Source organism: Bos mutus, chromosome 10, assembly GCF_027580195.1.
Source record: "Bos mutus isolate GX-2022 chromosome 10, NWIPB_WYAK_1.1, whole genome shotgun sequence".
Lineage (NCBI taxonomy): Eukaryota > Metazoa > Chordata > Mammalia > Artiodactyla > Bovidae > Bos > Bos mutus.
The window spans coordinates 79,817,904-79,837,082 of record NC_091626.1 but is presented as its reverse complement, the minus strand read 5'-3'; the positions used below and the strand labels follow the sequence as shown (position 1 = coordinate 79,837,082).

At 41.2% G+C, this 19,179-nt stretch overlaps 2 protein-coding genes and 1 long non-coding RNA gene across 9 annotated transcripts in view; 2 read left to right on the top strand and 1 right to left on the bottom strand.

Moving 5' to 3' along the window:
• Positions 1–7,252, top strand: part of SLC12A6 (solute carrier family 12 member 6) — an 84,972-nt gene extending 77,720 nt beyond the window's left edge. For all 4 annotated transcript variants that reach the window (XM_005908762.3, XM_070378272.1, XM_005908763.3 and 1 more), the window contains 6 exons: positions 739–908; positions 1,673–1,804; positions 2,404–2,511; positions 2,707–2,891; positions 3,280–3,413; positions 4,362–7,252. In XM_005908762.3, coding sequence (XP_005908824.1) covers positions 739–908; positions 1,673–1,804; positions 2,404–2,511; positions 2,707–2,891; positions 3,280–3,413; positions 4,362–4,453 — 821 coding nt within the window. In that variant the 3' untranslated portion in view covers positions 4,454–7,252. The remainder of the gene's footprint in view (positions 1–738; positions 909–1,672; positions 1,805–2,403; positions 2,512–2,706; positions 2,892–3,279; positions 3,414–4,361) is intronic.
• A 170-nt stretch (positions 7,253–7,422) lies between these two features.
• EMC4 (ER membrane protein complex subunit 4) lies at positions 7,423–10,772 on the bottom strand. 3 transcript variants are annotated; one of them, XM_005908764.3, is made up of 5 exons: positions 10,578–10,771; positions 10,142–10,256; positions 8,348–8,501; positions 7,866–8,026; positions 7,423–7,626 (listed from the first exon to the last, which is right to left on the bottom strand). In XM_005908764.3, exons 1-5 carry the CDS (start codon positions 10,661–10,663, stop codon positions 7,591–7,593), a joined length of 552 nt encoding a protein of 183 aa, XP_005908826.1. In that variant the 5' UTR covers positions 10,664–10,771; the 3' UTR covers positions 7,423–7,590. The 3 variants fall into 3 exon arrangements, with proteins under 3 accessions (XP_005908826.1, XP_014338050.1, XP_070234376.1); XM_014482564.2 differs by lacking the exon at positions 7,866–8,026 and having other exon boundaries at positions 10,578–10,772; XM_070378275.1 differs by lacking the exon at positions 10,142–10,256 and having other exon boundaries at positions 10,501–10,622.
• A 39-nt stretch (positions 10,773–10,811) lies between these two features.
• Positions 10,812–14,935, top strand: LOC138989414 (uncharacterized). Of its 2 annotated transcripts, XR_011465708.1 has the most exons (4): positions 10,812–12,385; positions 12,638–12,728; positions 13,158–13,312; positions 13,569–14,935. It is a non-coding gene; the product is annotated as an uncharacterized lncRNA (long non-coding RNA). The 2 variants fall into 2 exon arrangements; XR_011465707.1 differs by having other exon boundaries at positions 10,812–12,728.
• The last annotated feature ends 4,244 nt before the right edge of the window (positions 14,936–19,179 follow it).

Genomic DNA, 19,179 nt, shown 5'->3' with positions numbered 1-19,179 from the left:
TCTGACCCCATTCTCCAGCCTTGTACAGTAGAAATTCTGTCATTGCTGAAACATAGCCTTATAAGGGCACCTAGGGGCTTCCCTGGAGGCACAGTGGTAAAGAATCCACCTGCCAGTGCAGGAGATGCAAGAGACTCAGGTTCGATCGTTGGGTTGGGAAGATCCCCTGGAGGGAAAAAATGGCAACTTACTCCAGTATTCTTGCCTGGAAAATTCCATGAACAGAGGGTCCTGGTGGGCTACTGTCTGTGGGGTCAAAAAGAGTCAGACATGACTGAGTGACTGAGCAGACAGAGCGCAAATAACTGTTAGTAGTAATAACTGATTCTACTCACCTCCTCCAGCCTCACATAATGTTCATCACTTGTTTATCTTGCCAAGTCTTATGTTAGGAATTATCTCTGAAATTGTCATATTTCCAGGTGTGATCTCCCACATTGACATTCTAACAGGAGTTGGAGGAAGTGTTCTTCAGCATCAAAATCTCCCAAATTCACATACCCCACTGTAGAAACACAGTAATCAGAATACACCTAGTGATGTAAATCATAGGTCTCAGTCTAATTCTGTTGGCTATTCAGATTTTTATTAATAAATTTTGTTACTTGATTTGGTATAACCTACTGTGTAAACAAAAGACTGTAAAAGGGCATTACCCTTTCTTTGCGGACATGGTAGGAAGCAAAGCAAGCCTGAGGATTCATCTCTGCTTATCCCAAGTCTCTATTTTTTCTCTAGGCACAGTTCGAGTGACAACTGCTGCCCATCTGGCCCTGCTGGTGGCCAAAAACATCTCCTTCTTTCCCAGCAATGTGGAGCAGTTTTCTGAGGGCAACATTGATGTGTGGTGGATTGTACATGATGGGGGGATGCTCATGCTATTACCATTCCTACTGAAACAGCATAAGGTATTTTGACACCTTTTTAAAAAAAAAGTCTCTCTCCCTCAACTTCTGTCCTGGTTGGTTCACTAGACAGTTTTTTTTCTTTAATTCTATAATGTTGGGGCTTAGAAATGTTGGAGATTGTTCTTGGCCTTCCATGATCCCAGATTCAACCTTATGAGAAATAGTTTTCTTTGTAGTTGATATCTAACCATCTCCAAGGGAAATTCAGCAAGTTTATTAAGCTACATATCAGCCCTTGTGAAAAAAACATTAACAAGTGAACATGTCCTGTTAAAAAAAAAAAGAGCAAAGTGCTGGAAACCTAAGGGGTATGTTGTCTTGCTCATTCTTTGGTAAGACTGAGATTTAAAATAGTAAATATAGCCAGTGTCTATTGACTTGGCCCACCTCTCCCTTGAGGTGTTTTTTTCTGTTCTTTCTGTTCCTTCCTCAATGAACTTTTTTTGCCACAGAGAAAAAAAAAATAGTAGAGTCTGCAGGGTGTCATTAGTATGCTGTCTGACTAAAGCACCCTATTAATGTATCACATGCTGTCTTTTCCATTTTGCCAGTTTTTTTCTTGTTATTAAATAAGAACTCTCTTAAACTGTATTTCATGTGTTCATAGTCAAACTTTTGCCCAAGTACAATAATATAGCAAGTAAGAAGCTAGGAACAAATACCTTGATACTATTCAAGGTTGTTCTAGGCAAAAATGCCATCTGAGTAACTCTTTTTCTGCTTCCTTGCATTTAATTTCCCATGTATATATGGTACTTTCTCAGGTGTGGCGAAAATGCAGCATACGGATCTTCACAGTAGCCCAGCTAGAAGACAACAGTATTCAGATGAAGAAGGACCTGGCCACCTTCTTGTATCACCTTCGCATTGAGGCAGAGGTGGAAGTGGTAGAGATGGTGAGAAAGCTGAGTTTGAGATCAGAGAAGCTACCCTTCCCCCATGTCCCACCCTGTCATTCTAGAATCTCTTCTAGTCTGGGAATTTCTTCAGCTGCAAATGTGGATTAATCCCTTAGTTCCAACAAGACTCTAGTATATTGATTTAGATAAGTATAGTGCATATGTGGTGTGTATTTGGTGGCGATTTTTAGTTTTGCTTTCTTGTTTATTATAGTCCTTCTATTTCTGCCAGATTCTTGTCTTAATACAGTTTCATTAAGTTTCTATTCATATATTCAAGCTAAAGTCACACATAGGTTTTTTTTTTTTAATAACTTGGCAGTATTAAAATAACAGGATTTTGTGTTTTGTGTTTCAAGGAAATACATATGTAATGGTTAGATTGTGGGAAAGATTCAGAGCTCTGGATTTGATCTACAGGCCACAGCATTGTTTTATGTAGCTCAATGACTGAACAAAAACTGAAACCTAGGTTGATACTGTGCTAGTTGCTCTTGTTTAGTGAGTGGAAGTGAAAGTATGTGTTTCTTGTTCCTTTGTGCTTATTGCTCATTCCTTGAAGCTTATTGTGCTTATCTGTGTGGTCTGTATGGCAGCATGACAGTGACATATCCGCATACACTTACGAGCGCACCCTGATGATGGAGCAGAGGTCACAGATGCTGCGGCACATGCGCCTGTCCAAGACGGAGCGAGACCGAGAGGTGAGGCTGCCACGTCGGCCTCATCCTGGCCTGGGAGGTCTTTCACTGAGAGGGATGATGGTATTCTCACAGCATGACAGATTCTTCCTTACTTGCTTTATTAGTTACTCTACAGTAGCCACATTTTAAAATAATTAAAGATGATGCATGAGAGAAAACAGGTATAGTATCATAGTTGTGTTGGGCCTCCCCCAGGCACAGCTGGTGAAAGATCGGAACTCAATGCTACGACTGACCAGCATTGGCTCTGACGAGGATGACGAGACAGAGACTTATCAGGAGAAGGTGCACATGACGTGGACGAAAGACAAGTATATGGCGTCTCGGGGACAAAAGGCCAAGTCAATGGAAGGGTTCCAGGACCTGCTTAACATGCGTCCGTAAGTTTCCAACTCAAACCTAACGTAGTATCCCCGTTAGTGCCACAGATGCGACTTTGCCTGGGTACACAGGATGGAATCTAGTCTTCATTTCACCCAGATCCAGCCATCTTTCTGTTGTTGGCCTATGCATACCAGCCACCAATTAATACTGTACACAAACCATCTTTCTTCCTGCCCATACTGTGTTCCTGGTATAAAACAAGCACACACAGAATGAGAAAACCCATGATATCAATATTTTAAGGCAATCATTTGTTCATTATATTACTCATACTCTCAGCAAAAAACCTCTAATATCTCAAGTTTTTTAGAGTTGACCATATGCCTTAGTTTTCTCTTTGCCATAACCCACTTCTGTTTCTAACCCCTCGCCCTCCCCTTCCAGGGACCAGTCCAATGTGAGGCGGATGCATACAGCAGTGAAGCTCAATGAGGTTATAGTTAACAAGTCCCATGAAGCAAAGCTGGTTTTGTTGAATATGCCAGGGCCACCCCGAAACCCTGAGGGTGACGAAAACTGTATCCTTTCTGACAGAATTGCTGGTAGGGAAAATCTAAAATGTGTTTTAGATGAGACACTGAGTAACTATAAAGGTCACTGTCTATGACTTCCCCTCTTGAGAAGGGAAGACTGTTAAAAGTCTCAGGCAAGGATCCTTACTAAGTAGTGATACTATGCTTCTTTGGGGGAGTTGGATGTAATATTCTCTCAAAACCCTAAACAAATTTTTTAGGTGGTATATCTGCACAATGACTTTTAATGTTCAGTATATAGAACCATTTCTGATCATCCTAGAGATGGAACACCATATCCTTTCCCCTTTCCAGGCTCTTCCCACTTCACAAAGTCTCTCTTGGAGGAAGTTAAAGGGGAACTTCCTCTAACTGAGGGGAAAAGACAAGGGTTCGTCCTCATACTCTAATTCCAGGACTGTTTTTATGGGCCCCTTCAGCACTGAAATAGCAAAGACTGGTCCATTTCTACAAGTACCATTAAGGAAAAGAGGTTAAAAGCAAACAAAGAGTAAATCATCTGTATTTCAGTGAAACAGAAAAAAGAAGTGGCAGGGAAAAAATGTAACTCTAGGAGCTGCACTTGGAAATTACTTGGATTCTCTCTTGGAATCTTACAGTCTACCCTGTTGTGGCTTTTTCTACTTTTTGGCTTATTTACTGTGTACTGGTAACACATTACTTGTGGGTTTCCCCCATTTTAAAATAAGTTAGAAAAATCTAACCAGTGGGAAATAGTTTTGCATTAATATTATTTATGCCAAGAGACTAGATCCCCAGATTACTTCACAGAACTGAATTGAATCCAGAGTTCAGACTTCTCCAGTTCTGACTATATAATAATTAAGCCTGTTGATTTTTCAGCTTTGTAGTCAGATAAACTCAGATTATCATGATGCCAGGTTGTAAGAATGCTCTTTTCCTACTTAGTTGTCTCCTTGACAATTTCTGAAGACATGGAGTTCCTGGAAGTACTCACTGAAGGACTAGAGCGAGTCCTTCTTGTCCGAGGTGGTGGCAGTGAAGTGATCACCATTTATTCATAATCTACTCCTGAATGGCTCTGCTTGGCCTCACCTTCTGAAAAGGATTCTATCCTCCATGGAAGTGCCAGCTCTTCATTACCACTCCCATCAACTAGAGACCTGCATTCTGTATACATCACACTGAACTCTTAATGAGCTGAGCCTCAAGTCCTTGTGCAAGAAACTACAAACCGATCTGTTCTTCGCTACCATATGACCTGCTGTCCTTAAAGAAGTAGATCTTCCCTCAACATCAGAACACTGCTCAAGGCCTGCAAGCCATGCCTGTTCCAGATGAAGGCAATTTAGGATGAACAAACTAAACCAATAAAATAAATTGGTAAAAGAGATGCTAGAAAGTCAACTGAAGTCAAAAGGCAAATACACAAGTACACATCTAAAATTAAAGATGAGTCTTAGAAGTCATGATTCAAGATGACACCATAGGGGTAACAGCCAGAGACAGCCTCATCATACTAAGGAATTCATGGCCAAGTACATGGGGGTCTTACATCTTTGTGTAGGTAACTGTGGCAGGCCAAGATGAAAATTTTCATCAGTGCATCCACTGCTCTCTGGGACTCTTAATTTTATATTAGGGTACTAATATGTAAAAACTGAAACATGAAACTGCAGCCTCTACTTCCTCCGAAACAAGATTCCCCCAAAATATGTTTAGGTACACATACTATATTATATATTTCGGCTGTTTTTCAAAACCCATTCTGTGGTTAGGATTGTAATACAGGCACTGTTACCATGGAAATTGTTCTTTAGAAGGCTGAGTAAAAATTCTTTCAGGTTCTTTTCAAATGGACAAACAAAGGGAACTCCAAAAGGTATCTATCAAGATCTGGATAAATACAGTCTGTAGTTACCTATGTGATATGGGCAAAATACATAAGCTGTTATCCAGGAAATATAGATGATAATGCATATTGACCAACAGATTCTCCTTTCCTTCTCCCTTTTATGTCCTCTGGATTATAGGCACAGATCAAAAATCATAGTAACAAACGCTAGGAAGACTGGCAAAAATCCTTCCCTAAACCTTTGGACTGTCCTTCAAAGGGGGAATCCAGCAGTGGAATTTGAAGTTTAGAGCCATACTCCGTCCATAGTGCCAAAGTTACTGAGCTGCTGCTATTCTTCTTACCTGCTTCACTGAAGTGGTGTAACTGGCAATGGCCTGATTCAAGAAACTTCTTTAAGAAACCTGTGGACTTACTCCCAAAGCCATAGTGAAGACCTGAGGCATGTGCCTCAGTGCTCAAAGTATGAGCTTTTTTTTTTTTTTTTTTCAATTCCTTATTCTGACTGCAGAAACTTGGATCTGAACTAAAAAATTATCCAATTTTGCTATTTGTTTTGTTTTCAGAAAACTCAAAATGTGTCAAGAAAATACTTGTGCAAACTTCACTAATTTGCTAACTTAATGATCACAAAACATCTGACTTTGAAGCATAGGTAAGCTACCCTGTGTGGCTGAGTGGTAATTTTATGTGAAGTCTTCATTTATTTTACAGGATAGATAGGGTATTTCAAGAAACTATCTTGCCTGTATTCATGGCTGCTTTTGAAATTCATTTTATGAATGATAAATAGTGCCAGTCTTTGATTACCAGTAGGATATGGAGCAAGCTGCTTTGCTCCATAGTCTGCAGACTATTCTTACCCTTATGGACAGAGGAGAAAAACCCTTCAATATGACTTAAGAAATTTGAGTTATTTTAATTTATTTCCTTTCCTCTTCTTTAAATCTCCAAGCTTAGTCAGGTAGCATGTTGTAAGTTTTGTTTTTTTTTTTCCTGCTGCTTCCTGCAGAGGGTAGAAGCATTGTTTACAACTTCCATTGCAACACTCCATTGCTAAGTTGAGTCCGGCAGTAGCAGAACAAGCCCCCGAGGACCCAAGCTATTAATGACCCATGCTCTAAAGTCAGCTTGCCCAGGAATTCCTTTATATTTACACCCTCTGGCCAAAGTGATACATGTATATGTATTCTTTTCCATATAGAAAAAACGTGGGCAGAAAATAAGGTTAGTTTTTAGAAGAGCCTTTTGTGGCTGGAGCTCTGTAAGAATCCTTTAAAGGGATAATGGAATTAGTGGCTGCTAATATAGCCCCTACTGCGCCCCTAAAACAATCACTGTTACATGGGGAAGCGGTTCTTGGGCCAGATTTAAACTCATCTCTGTCTAGAGCATTTCATGTCTACATGTCACTTATGTTGTCTGCAAAGCGTCTTGTCTCTTAATCACTGCAAATAAAGCAATACTGAAAACTTGACAAGAGAATGCATCTTAGGGGAGGGGGCTATGTGTTTTAAGCAGAAAGAAAAAGGAAAGACATCTTCCTGCTTTTTGAATGAGATCCAGCTTTTAAGTCTTAGCTGTGACTTTACCAGGGCAGGTTATGACAATATTCATTTTCTAATTGCTGGCCCTCTGTGTTGCATAGCTATCTTAAAACTGAAGTTTGAATCGCAGCATCTGTTTGACAGGTTCCCAGTTCCTCTCCGGAGGGAAGATCACCACTTTATATCTTCCATTGCCTCCGATTCCTGTTGCCCCAGCAATCCTGCCAATCCTTACTCCCCCAAATGTGTTAAAAATCCATTTTTGTGGATATTAAAGTAGTTATTACACTGTAAGCATTTTATGCGCTTTTTTGGTCTGATTTATTTTTCTTTTCATCATGTATGATCTGAATTCACATCTTCCACAAGTATCTCCAACGGAATTTTTATGTCCCAGCTTGTGTTAAATAGAAGTGAAATATTAAGAAGAATAGATTTAAGAAAAACTTGTGCAACTTTTTTTTTAGTATTGTTCTCAACCATTTAATTTATTAAAAGGAGATGCTGCTGTGGTTCTTGATTTAACAACAACCATTCTTTTGTTTACATAGTCATGGTTTTATTTGTTGTTTTGCTCTATACTGGAAACATAAATAAAGTTTTCTACCTTATTTTCAGTCAAGAGTTGTGGTATAGTTTTTGTGTGTTTGTAGTGATACATACATTGTCTTTCACCATGGAAAAAAAGAGCTTTTGGTTTTTTTCAGCAGGAGATAATGTTAAGGGTTAATAAGCTGAGAAGGAGCCACTGGGCATAAACAATCCAGATATATAGGTACCAGGTGCTTCTTTCTTAAGTTCACAAAAGCAGTCCTCCTCCACTGAACTCCATCCTCTGAGAAACGAAAAATAGGTTAATGGTGAGTGTTGAAATAACTTCCTAAATTGAGTACTTACTACTTTAATCACAAGCTCTATTTTACTTTATCTTTTAAGAATAACAACTCTCAAATTCCTAATGGATCTTATTTAAGAAATGAGCTCTAATACCAACTGTGATCCCCCACCATCAAATGGGTCAGCTATTTACTGTACATTAGAGCTGCTCCAAATTTAACTTTCCTTTTGCCTTACCTCAGGGGGTTCAATGAAGGCTAACCAGTCTGATGCATGTGTAGGCAACAGTCCCATTGACTGGCACTTATAAACAGCCAATGCCAAACCCATAAGGTTCCCAATGAGATACACCAAACCCTGAAGAAACTTCTGGCTTGAACTTTCTAGCATCTTGAAAGCTGTTGGGGTAACAGAAAGTGTCAAAAACCAAAACAACTTTTTCTTCAGTATGAATCAGGCCATATATTAATATAAATAATACAAACAGCCCCATACTAAGATAGCAATAGAACCATTAAAGGTGAACAAAAACCCACAAGCACCATTTTCCCCTCATGCCACCACCACTGCCATCACCACCCTGCACTGCAACTAGCCAAGAGCAAGCTGTGCCAAAGATTTACAGTGGGTTTTGCCAAAGAGTTTGCCTGTGATTCTTAAAGCTTAGTTAGGGTGGATTATTATTTCAAGAATATTTACTGGCAAAAAAAAATACTTACTGGCTGAAATGGCCATAAGTGCCTGAATGGGTCGCCAAGCCATCATACACACCATCATAGTAGGGAAGATGGAGATAGTATTGCCTGCCATGTACATGATGAAGAGGTTCATAGGAATCTGTTTCAGGGGACCCAAGGCAATGTCCCAGCAGCGCTAAAACAAACACAGTTTTAACCACTGATTACTATCCTTAGTTCCACATTTATCATATCACTGACGTTAAAGTCAAATGAACACAATTCCCAGTTCTGTGCTTCTCAGCTAACTCCTCAGTTCCACCACCTCTGCCATTCTCTCAACTTTGCCACAGGAACCTTGCTCATCTACTAAAATAAGGCTTCTTCACTATTTTATGTGTTTCCCTATGGGTTTTCCAGATACCATTTTTCCCCCATGACTTTAGGTAAAGAAGAGACTTCCCTACTTTTGTTCTTATACTTCACCTATCATTGTCCCATCTACAACTGAAGAACTAGATAAAATCCACATAATGGTATATCAGCACACCACATTTACTAATAGAACAGACAAATCAAGATATGTAAGATGTGAATGACATTATTAACCCAACTGACATACAACACCACCTAACATACAGAATTTACATTCTTTTCAAACACAGATGGGACATCTACAAAAACTGACAACTGAGCCATGGAGAACATGTCAATAACTCTCAAATCATACAAAGCATATTATTTGGTTATAATGTAATTGAGCTAGAAATCAGTAACAAAAAGATAACTAGAAATTTTTTCCTATGTCTTAGAATGAACAAATGTGCTCTAAATGATCCACTAATCAAAGCAGAAATGTCAATGGAAAAAGAAGTATTAACTGATAACAAAAATACCATATATCAAAACTGTAAGACCCAGAGCTTTGAGAAATTTACACCTTTAAATACATATTAGAAGACTAAAAGTAGTATCTAAGCGTTTCAAGAAATCGAAGAATAAAAAATTAGAGACCCAAGGAAATGGAAAGGAAGGAAATCAAAATGAGAGCAGAAACTAATTTGCTCAACATCAAGAAAGCCAAAGGGGTTTTTTGAAAAGCAGTATTAAGGCTGAGAGGGAAAAAAGTGCCAGGCACTGTTGCAGGCACTTGGGAGACAAACATCTTGCTCTCATAGAGCTTACAACAATGGAAAAAAAGAGATAATAAAATATATGAATGATATGGAGAAATATAAGAAAATAAGACAGGGAGTGGCATGAGGGTAGACTTCACCACAAAAGTAACATCTGAGAAACATAAAGGAGATGAGACAGCAAATCATAAAGGAATCTGGGGGAAAAGGGAAGAACAAGTACAAAAAGCCTGAAATAGGTTGCCTGGCATATTTAAGAAGCACCAAGGAGGTCATTCTGGGGACAGGAGTGAACAAAAGGCAAAGTGGTAGGAGATGGAATGACTTAGACCAGGTTGATCGATTAAAGCAATAAGAAATAAGATTTTCAATCTATTTGAACCAACAGACTACTCTGACAGATTGGATGAGTGGTATAAGGGTACCAGAGTAGAAAAGGGACTTCAACTGGAATGCGCTGCCCCTATAGATAATTTTCAACCTACTTTTATTATACCTTATGTTCAACCATCTTTTATTTTCCCAATTAGCACTTTTGGAGCTGATACGGTCAACTAATGTAACACTTAAGCAGTTTAGCTACCAAATATTCGGGATAAGGGCCATCTTCAGTAAGATATCCATGTGCTGCCTGGAAGAAGAGGTAGGTGTGTAGCTCAGAACTGGCTCAAGGACTATGGTTACATCTATACCTCTGTACCTTCTCCACTAGGATCCGATCTGTCTCTTGAACGCTGGTATCAGGCACTTGCTTGTCCAAGTAACCAACTGGGTACAGCGAGTCTCCCTGGCCACCGCCCCGGTCACTTCGGCCCCTACAGACCAAACCAAAAAAAACTAAGGCTGTAGCCTCCCACACTTCATATCCCGCATTTCCTGTTCTCATCATAGGAATAAAGATCCTCAGATGCATCTACCTATATTAGACCAAGCCCTCCCGTGGTTTCGTCAGATCCTGGCCTACGGGGAAGGATGAAATAAGCATCCTTTGGACACAGAAATCTCCACGGCAGAGAAGCCATCAGCTCCCCAGAAGTCGTCTTTTTAAGAGAGTTGTACCTGAGGGCTCAGGTCCTATTCCTTTGGGGTAGTTCTACAGTGAAAGCTCTGATATCGAGCTTTGCCCAGCACTTCACCTGCTGCCTCCTCCAGGTCCGCTCAGCTCAATCGCCCACTTGAAGCGCCGGCCTCGGTTAGCCACCAGGCTCCCTTGGGCAGTCATGGCGACAGCCGCCTACCAATGCGGCAAAGCTCTGGACCAAAGCGTAGCCGGATCCCAAGCCCAAAGACCTCGGCGACTTCTTGGGCTCGCTCTGTAAGTCCATTTCCGGCGCGCAACTATAGACGTCACTTCCGCCCCGGAAATTGTCCCGTGGCCAATTTGTGCTTGAGCTTGGTGCGAAAGGGACTGTTGCGCTTTCTTTTCTCTCCGAAGAGAACTTTTAGGTGTTGGGTGTTCCTTGACCTCTGAGGTGCAGTTTATGGGACAGAGGAAAGTCTATACTGACTCTGCATTAGAGGTTGAAGCTAAGAAAGTGAAGTGAAAGTCGCTCAGTCGTGTCCAACCCTTTGCGACCTATTGAATTCTCCAGGCCAGAATACTGGACTTGGTAGCCTTTACTTTCTCCAGGGAATCTTCCCAACCCAGGGATGGAACTCAGGTCTCCCGCATTGTGGGCGGATTCTTTACCAGCTGAGTAACCAGGGAAGCCCAAGAATAGTGGGGTGGGTAGCCTAGCCGTTCTCCAGCGGATCTTCCCGACCCAGGAATCGAACCGGGGTCTCTTGCATCGCAGGCAGATACTTTACTAGCTGAGCTACCAGGGAAGCATTGAAGGCAAGGGCTTCTGCAACTTTTACGCCTTCTTGGGAACACAAGTTCAAATCTCTGTTTGTATCCATATAAACTGTTTATATGCGTGGTGAAGCCACACATTGTGTGACTTTGAGCGAGTTATTTAGTGGCTTCTGAGTGTTGAATGTCCACCGTATTCCAGGAGCTTTGTGTTTATTATATTCTTTAATTCTCACAGTAACAATGCGTCGTAGATAGTTCTATCCCTGCCCTGCACAAAACCTGGGAGGCCTGTGGGTGTTTTAAGACTCTTGGGCTCGGGATTCAGTTTCCCTTTGAGTCATGGCTTCCCTACTTAACTGTGTGACTTTGGGGCAAGTCAGATTCTTTGTTTTCAAACCTTTTCATGCGTACCTGCTTTCAAGGCTTGTTCTGAGTTTAAACGGAGTGCTTGCCACAAATGCATTCCATGTTTTTTATTTTATTTTAAATTTTATTTTTGCCTGTGCTGGGTCTTTGTTGCTGCATGTGGGCTTTCTGTTATGAGGAACAGGGATAGTGCTCTGGCTTCTCACTGCAGTGGCTTCTCTTGTGCAGGAGGAACTCTAGGGCCCAGCTGTCTTCAGTAGCTGCTGGGAATATGCTCAGTAGTTGTGCAGGGGCCTCGTTGCTCCTTGGCATGTGAGATCTTCCCTAATCAGGGATGGAATCTGTGTCCCCCCTACCCCAACTAGCAGTTTGACTCCTAACCACTGGACCAGCAGGGAAGTCCTGTTTTTTTAACATCACTAATCTCCAACATTCTTCCTAGTGATTGGGTTTTATATTTAATTATATGCCTATATCATAATTAGGGAGAAGGCAATGGCACCCCACTCCAGTACTCTTGCCTGGAAAATCCCATGGATGGAGGAGCCTGGTAGGCTGCAGTCCATGGGGTCTCGAAGAGTGGGACACAACTGAGCGACTTCACTTTCACTTTTTCACTTTCATGCATTGGAGAAGGGAATGGCAACCCACTCCAGTGTTCTTGCCTGGAGAATCCCAGGGACTGGGGAGCCTGGTGGGCTGCAGTCTATAGGGTCGCACAGAGTCGGACACGACTGAAGTGACTTAGCAGCAGCATATCATAATTAAACCTATTACCAGGTATTTGTTTACTGTTTTTTTTCCCCTTTTATAACCAATATTGCTGCCATTGTCCTTCAAGTCATATACTCCTTCCCTTTTAAAGTACTCCTCTGCTTGGTATAAAATTTTTTAGAGTGCTCATGTTCATGCTTAGTGGCTAAGTCTTATTCAACTCTTTGTGACCTCATGGACTGTAGCCCACCAGGCTCCTCTGTCCATGGGATTTTTCCAGTCAAGAATACTGGAGTGGGTTGCCATTTCTTCCTCCAGGGGATTTTCTTGATCCAGGAATCAAACCTGCATCTGCTGCCCTGGAAGGTGGATTATTTACCACTGAACCACTTGGGAAGCCCCTAATAAGGTACTACAGATTTATTTATTCCTTTATTCTAGGAATCTCACAGTGTTATTTGCTGAAATGTGTTCCAAAGAACATGAAGCTATTGAGATTGAACTCAGAAAAGGTTCCAAGGTCAAATAAATTCGATATTGTATTCTGCACATACATCCCACAGATTCTCAGTGCTATTAGTATAACACTAAAACCACAAGAAGTGATGCAGTAAAGAAACTCCTTTTCATTTTGTTTTCCAATCTGCCTGAACGAGAAATCTGTCTTTTTTTTCATTACATGTGTTAGTTTCCAATGGAATCAGTGTTCTGTAGAACACAGGGGGCTACCTATGTGCTCGAATTCAAGAGAAAGGCGAAGTCACTCTTTTAACAATCTGACTGATATTCTTAAATTGTTAGAATATCATGAAAAATAATAGATTCTTTATGTAAATAGAGTTTCAGATTGGAATGAAACTTGTGTGGATCGAAGTTTTTGCACAAAAATGTGTTTTGCAAGAAAAGTAAAGGGAAACCTATATTCTAATCCTGACTCCAAATGAACTCCTGAGAGGAAGGAAGTCCGTTGGCCTTCATTTCTTCATGTATAAAGTAAGTGATTGACTTATACTAGATTACTTCTAATGGTAACTTTTAGTTTTTTGCATATTATTATTTCATATATGGCATATTCAAAGAAAATAGACATTGTAAACATATAAAGGAATAGTGGGATTTCATATCATTTTTTAAAATTGTACTTTCCATACTTTTCCTAATACTCTGCATTATGCAGCTACCACTTTTGGATTTAGAAAAAAATAAATGTTATTAATTATGTCACCCTGCTTATTTAACTTATATGCAGAGTACATCATGAGAAACGCTGGGCTGGAAGAAACACAAGCTGGAATCAAGATTGCCAGGAGAAATATCAATAACCTCAGATATGCAGATGACACCACCCTTATGGCAGAAAGTGAAGAACTAAAAAGCCTCTTGATGAAAGTGAAAGTGGAGAGTGAAAAAGTTGGCTTAAAGCTCAACATTCAGAAAACGAAGATCATGGCATCTGGTCCCATCACTTCATGAGAAATAGATGGGGAAACAGTGGAAACAGTGTCAGACTTTATTTTTGGGGGTTCCAAAATCCCTGCAGATGGTGACTGCAGCCATGAAATTAAAAGATGGCTTACTCCTTGGAAGGAAAGTTATGACCAACCTAGATAGCATATTGAAAAGCAGAGACATTACTTTGCCAACAAAGGTTCGTCTAGTCAAGGCTATGGTTTTTCCTGTGGTCATGTATAGATGTGAGAGTTGGACTGTGAAGAAGGCTGAGAGCCAAAGAATTGATGCTTTGGAACTGTGGTGTTGGAGAAGACTCTTGAGAGTCCCTTGGACTGCAAGGAGATCCACCCAGTCCATTCTGAAGGAGATCAGTCCTGGGTGCTCTTTGGAAGGAATGATGCTGAAGCTGAAACTCCAGTACTTTGGCCACCTCATGCGAAGAGTTGACTCATTGGAAAAGACTCTGATGCTGGGAGGGATTGGGGGCAGGAGAAGAAGGGGACAACAGAGGATGAGATGGCTGGATAGGATCACTGACTCGATGGACGTGAGTCTGAGTGAACTCCGGGAGTTGGTGATGGACTGGGAGGCCTGGCGTGCTGCAATTCATGGGGTTGCAAAGAGTTGGACACGACTGAGCGACTGAACTGATAACATGACATGATTTTAAACCTAAAAGCAGAATGATTCGGAGATTCACCTTGAGAGCCCTTAAAAAATACTGATGCCTTGGCCACACCTAGAGATTTTACTTCATCTGCTTAGCGGGGATCAAATGCATCAGTGTTTTTTGTGTGGCTCTCCTGGTGATTGTACTTTGCAGCAAGGATTCAGAACCACTGACCTAAGAGTGTTTCATTGCTCTAAAATGACAAGGTTTGAATTTACACAGAGTAGTTTAAGCAATCATTAGTTTTTGAGAGCCTCCTTGTATTCCTCCCCACTGGGAGAAACTTGAGTTAGAAAATAATAGGAATACTGAAATTGTAAAAATAAATATTAAACTTCCCTTACTTTGTGGCTTTGAGTAAATGTTATTTTAATTAAAGAAACTATGAGAAGGCAAACCATGATTCCACAGGTCACATGAGTTGCCTCATTTGCTTTTACAGTTTGTGCCACTGTCCAGTTTTGGCATTTGTGTTTGTGTCTTCCCCTCTCATCCCCAAACACTTCCTGAAGGGTCTAGTGAAGTGAAAGTCACTGAGTCGTGTCTGATTCTTTTCGACCCCATGGACCATACAGTCCATCTCCAGGCCAGTATATAGGAGTGGGTAACCTTTCCCTTCTCCAGGGGATCTTCCCAACTCAGGGATCGAACCCAGGTCTCCCACATTGCAGGTGGATTCTTTACCAGCTGAGCCACAAGGGAAGCCCTTTAAGGGTCTAAGCAGCTGACTGTTTCTAATACTTCATGCCATTTTCTTCAGAGCATCTGCATTTGGATTGAAACGAACAAAGAAATTTTCTGTTCATACAACCAGATTTGTGAGAATGCATCCCTCTAAAGGAAAAAGTTTTACAGCTACCTCTGAAGTTTTTGGTCTATGCCATTTTATAGCGTCTCTATTATAATTCTATTCGGCTAGCCTCACTGGTTCAACCAGTTCCCCCAGTGTTTTAAAAAAAGCTCCTAAGCCTTTTAGCAGCTTCAGTAAAATGGGCTTCTATTGCAATCTCTAGTTATTTGTTATTTAACTCTACTATCATTACTGTCTTCTGAAAAGGAACACTTTACTATTATACCATTCATGGTACAGTTGTTTCCATGGCAGTAATAGGGTTTTAACAGGATGAAAATTTTTTGATCCATTTTGTCTGTTTGCATTTTCAAACCCCTTTATCAGAAAATATATATATATATATATTTTGGGGGTTAAGATCCTACGTTGTTAGTTCAGATTCGGTTTATGCATCGTTTCTATGCAGATTACAATTTTTTCTGTTTCTGATTCATGGCCATTTAGTGTCATGAAATGCCCCTGGCAGCAGTGACATGAAATAATATGGTGCTGGGAGAAGAGGCTGGCTAGTAATACCATTCTTCATTATCAACTACCTTTCTCATTTCAAGAGGACGGTTGTGAAATTCACATTTTAACAGGTTCCCATTATAGCACTTCCCTCCAGCACTTGCTTAGGAAGCTGGGAGAATTGCCATTCCCACAGATCCATTAAAGAATAAGAATGACAACCATTGTGTGAGTCATAATGATACATCTCTGATGGTGTAACATGTTTCTTCAAGCTTGGTTACTCTGGATTCATCTGGTGATCAATTTCAGGTATCTTGGGAGTGGGGTAAGCTACATCCCACTACACAGAATACTGGAATCTAAGAATACTGAAGTCTACATCCAGGATCTGAATGACCAATCCAGGTCCTTTGGGGCATTTTTTCTTATGTGCTAATTTTTAGAAAGCTTCAATTGGTTCCATTGTAAAGCATTGTTTTATAGCCTGAGTTTTTTATAAGGAGAATTGTTATGGACTGAGTGATTGTGTCCTCCCAAAATTCATATGTCAAATCCCTAACTCCCAATGTATTTATTTGAAGTGGGGCTTCTGTGTGTGTGTGTGTGCTAAGTCGCTTCAGTTATGTCTGACTCTTTGCTACCCTACAGACTGTAGGCCACCACTGTCCTCTGTCCATGGGATTCTCCAGGCAAGAATACTGGAGTGGGTTGCTGTGCCCTCTTCCAGGGGATCTTCCGGACCCAGGGATCGAACCCTTATGTCTCTCTGTGTGTTGGCAGGCAGGTTCTTTACCTCTAGCACCACCTGGGGCTTTTGCGGGGACAGGCAATCAGGGTTAGATGAGGTCATGAAGGTAAGGCTGTCACACTGGGATTAGTGTCTGGGAAGGAAAGTTATGACCAACCTAGATAGCATATTCAAAAGCAGAGACATTACTTTGCTAACAAAGGTCCATCTAGTCAAGGCTATGGTTTTTCCAGTAGTCATGTATGAATGTGAGAGTTGGACTATGAAGAAAGCTGAGTGTCAACAAATTGATGCTTTTGAACTGTGGTGTTGGAGAAGACTCTTGAGAGTCCCTTGGACTGCAAGGAGATCCAACCAGTCCATCCTAAAGGAGATCAGTCCTGGGTGTTCATTGGAAGGACTGATGCTAAAGCTGAAACTCCAGTACTTTGGCCACCTCATGCGAAGAGTTGACTCATTGGAAAAGACTCTGATGCTGGGAGGGATTGGGGGCAGGAGGAGAAGGGGATGACAGAGGATGAGATGGCTGGATGGCATCACTGACTCGATAGACGTGAGTTTGGGTGAACTCCGGGAGTTGGTGATGGACAGGGAGGCCTGGCGTGCTGCAATTCATGGGATCGCAAGAGAGTCGGACACGACTGAGCGACTGAACTGAACTGAACTGAAGAAGACACACCACAGAGCTTGCTCTCTCAGTCTGCCATGTGAGGACGCAGTGAGAAGGTGCCTTTCTACAAGCCAGGATGGGAGTGCTCACCAGGAACTGAATCAGCCGGCATCTTGATCTTGGACTTCCCAGCCTCCAGAACTGTGAGAAAATAAATTTCTGTTGTCAAAGCCATACATTCTGTGGTATTTTGTTATAGTAGCCCAGGCAGACTAATAAAAGGGTGAAGTGGGATTCAGAAGAATTGAAGGAGAATAATAAGTACCTTTTAGTGCTTATTGAGTGCTTTTGAAAGATAAAGTCATCCCTTAAAACATAAAATAAATGTAGGATTGTTTAATTTGTAGGAGTTTATTACATAAATGAAAACATACACTGTCTACTGACTTTTTTTTCCACTTAATCCATATTGCTGCTGCTGCTGCTAAGTCGCTTCAGTCGTGTCCGACTCTGTGTGACCCCATAGACTGCAGCCCACTAGGCTCCTCCGTCCCTGGGATTCTCCAGGCAAGGATACTGGAGTGGGTTGCCATTTCCTTCTCCAATGCATGCATGCATGCTAAGTCGCTTCAGTCATGTCTGACTCTGTGCAACCCCATGGACAGCAGCCCATCAGGCTCCTCTGTCCATGGGGTTCTCCAGGCAAGAACACTGGAGTGGGTTGCCATTTCCTTCTAATACATATTGAGTATCTTTCATGTCTGTCACTCAAGTCTACCTTGTTTTTTTTAAAGGCTAGAGAGTATACATGGCATAAATGTATGATAATTTAACCAGCCCCTAATTAATGAGCATTTAGGTTATTCCCATTTGTCACTGTTATGGGGGAAAAAAAAAGGTTGCTATGAAAATATCCCTGGGTACTTTGTCAACATAGTTCTGTAGGAGATTCATACAATTAAGGTCACCTGCCACAGAGGTTACAGTTACAATATTAATAGATTCAAATAGGCCCTCCAAGATGTGCTAATTTGTATTTTCAAGAGTTTGTGGACTAAATTATCTGTAGTTTTGTAGTGAGTTATATAGTGTCCCGGAGAAGGCAATAGCACCCCACTCCAGTACTCTTGCTTGGAAAATCCCATGGACAGATGGGCCTGGTGGGCTGCAGTCCATGGGGTTGCTAAGAGTCGGACACGACTGAGTGACTTCACTTTCACTTTTCACTTTCATGCATTGGAGAAGGAAATGGCAACCCACTCCAGTGTTCTTGCCTGGAGAATCCCAGGGATGGGGAAGCCTGATGGGCTGCCATCTATGGGGTCGCACAGAGTCGGACACTACTGAAGCAACTTAGCAGCAGCAGCAGCATATAGTGTCCCCTCCAAATTCACATCCACCTGGAACCTCAGAATGTGACCTTAATTGGAAATAGGAACTTGGCAGATGTAATTAGTTAAGATGAGGTCATACTGGATCAGGGTGGGTTCTAAATCCAATAACTGATGTCCTTATAAGAAGAGAGGGCACACAGATATATGCACAGGGTGGAAGTCCATGTGACAATGGAGGGAGACTGGAGTAATGAAGCTACAAGTCAATGATTGCCCCAGCCACCAGAAGCTAGGAAGAAGCAAGGAAGAAAGATTGTTGTGTAGAGCCTGCAGAAAGATCATGGCCCTGCCAACACCTTGATTTTGGTTTTCCAGCCTCCGGAATTATGAGAGATTGTATTTCTGTTTTGAGCCACTCAGGTTTCTGGTACTTTGTTACCGTGGTCCTAGAAACTAATACAAGTTTCCTTCAGAAAGGGGTTCCATTCAAATGAATTAAGCTAACCAGGGTTAGCTCAAGTGAGAAATAATCACAAATACTAAAATAATATTTCCCAAAGCTCCAAATCAAATCCTAAACTTTAAAAATCTTGCACAGTTTTAATTTCCTGATTGCTATAAATTAGCAAAGTGTTTTTTTTTAATTTCTGTATTTTAAAAAATATGTATTTATTGTGTATCTGGCTGTGTTGGGTCTTAGTCTCAGCACAGAGGATCTTCATTGCGTCGGGCAGGATCTC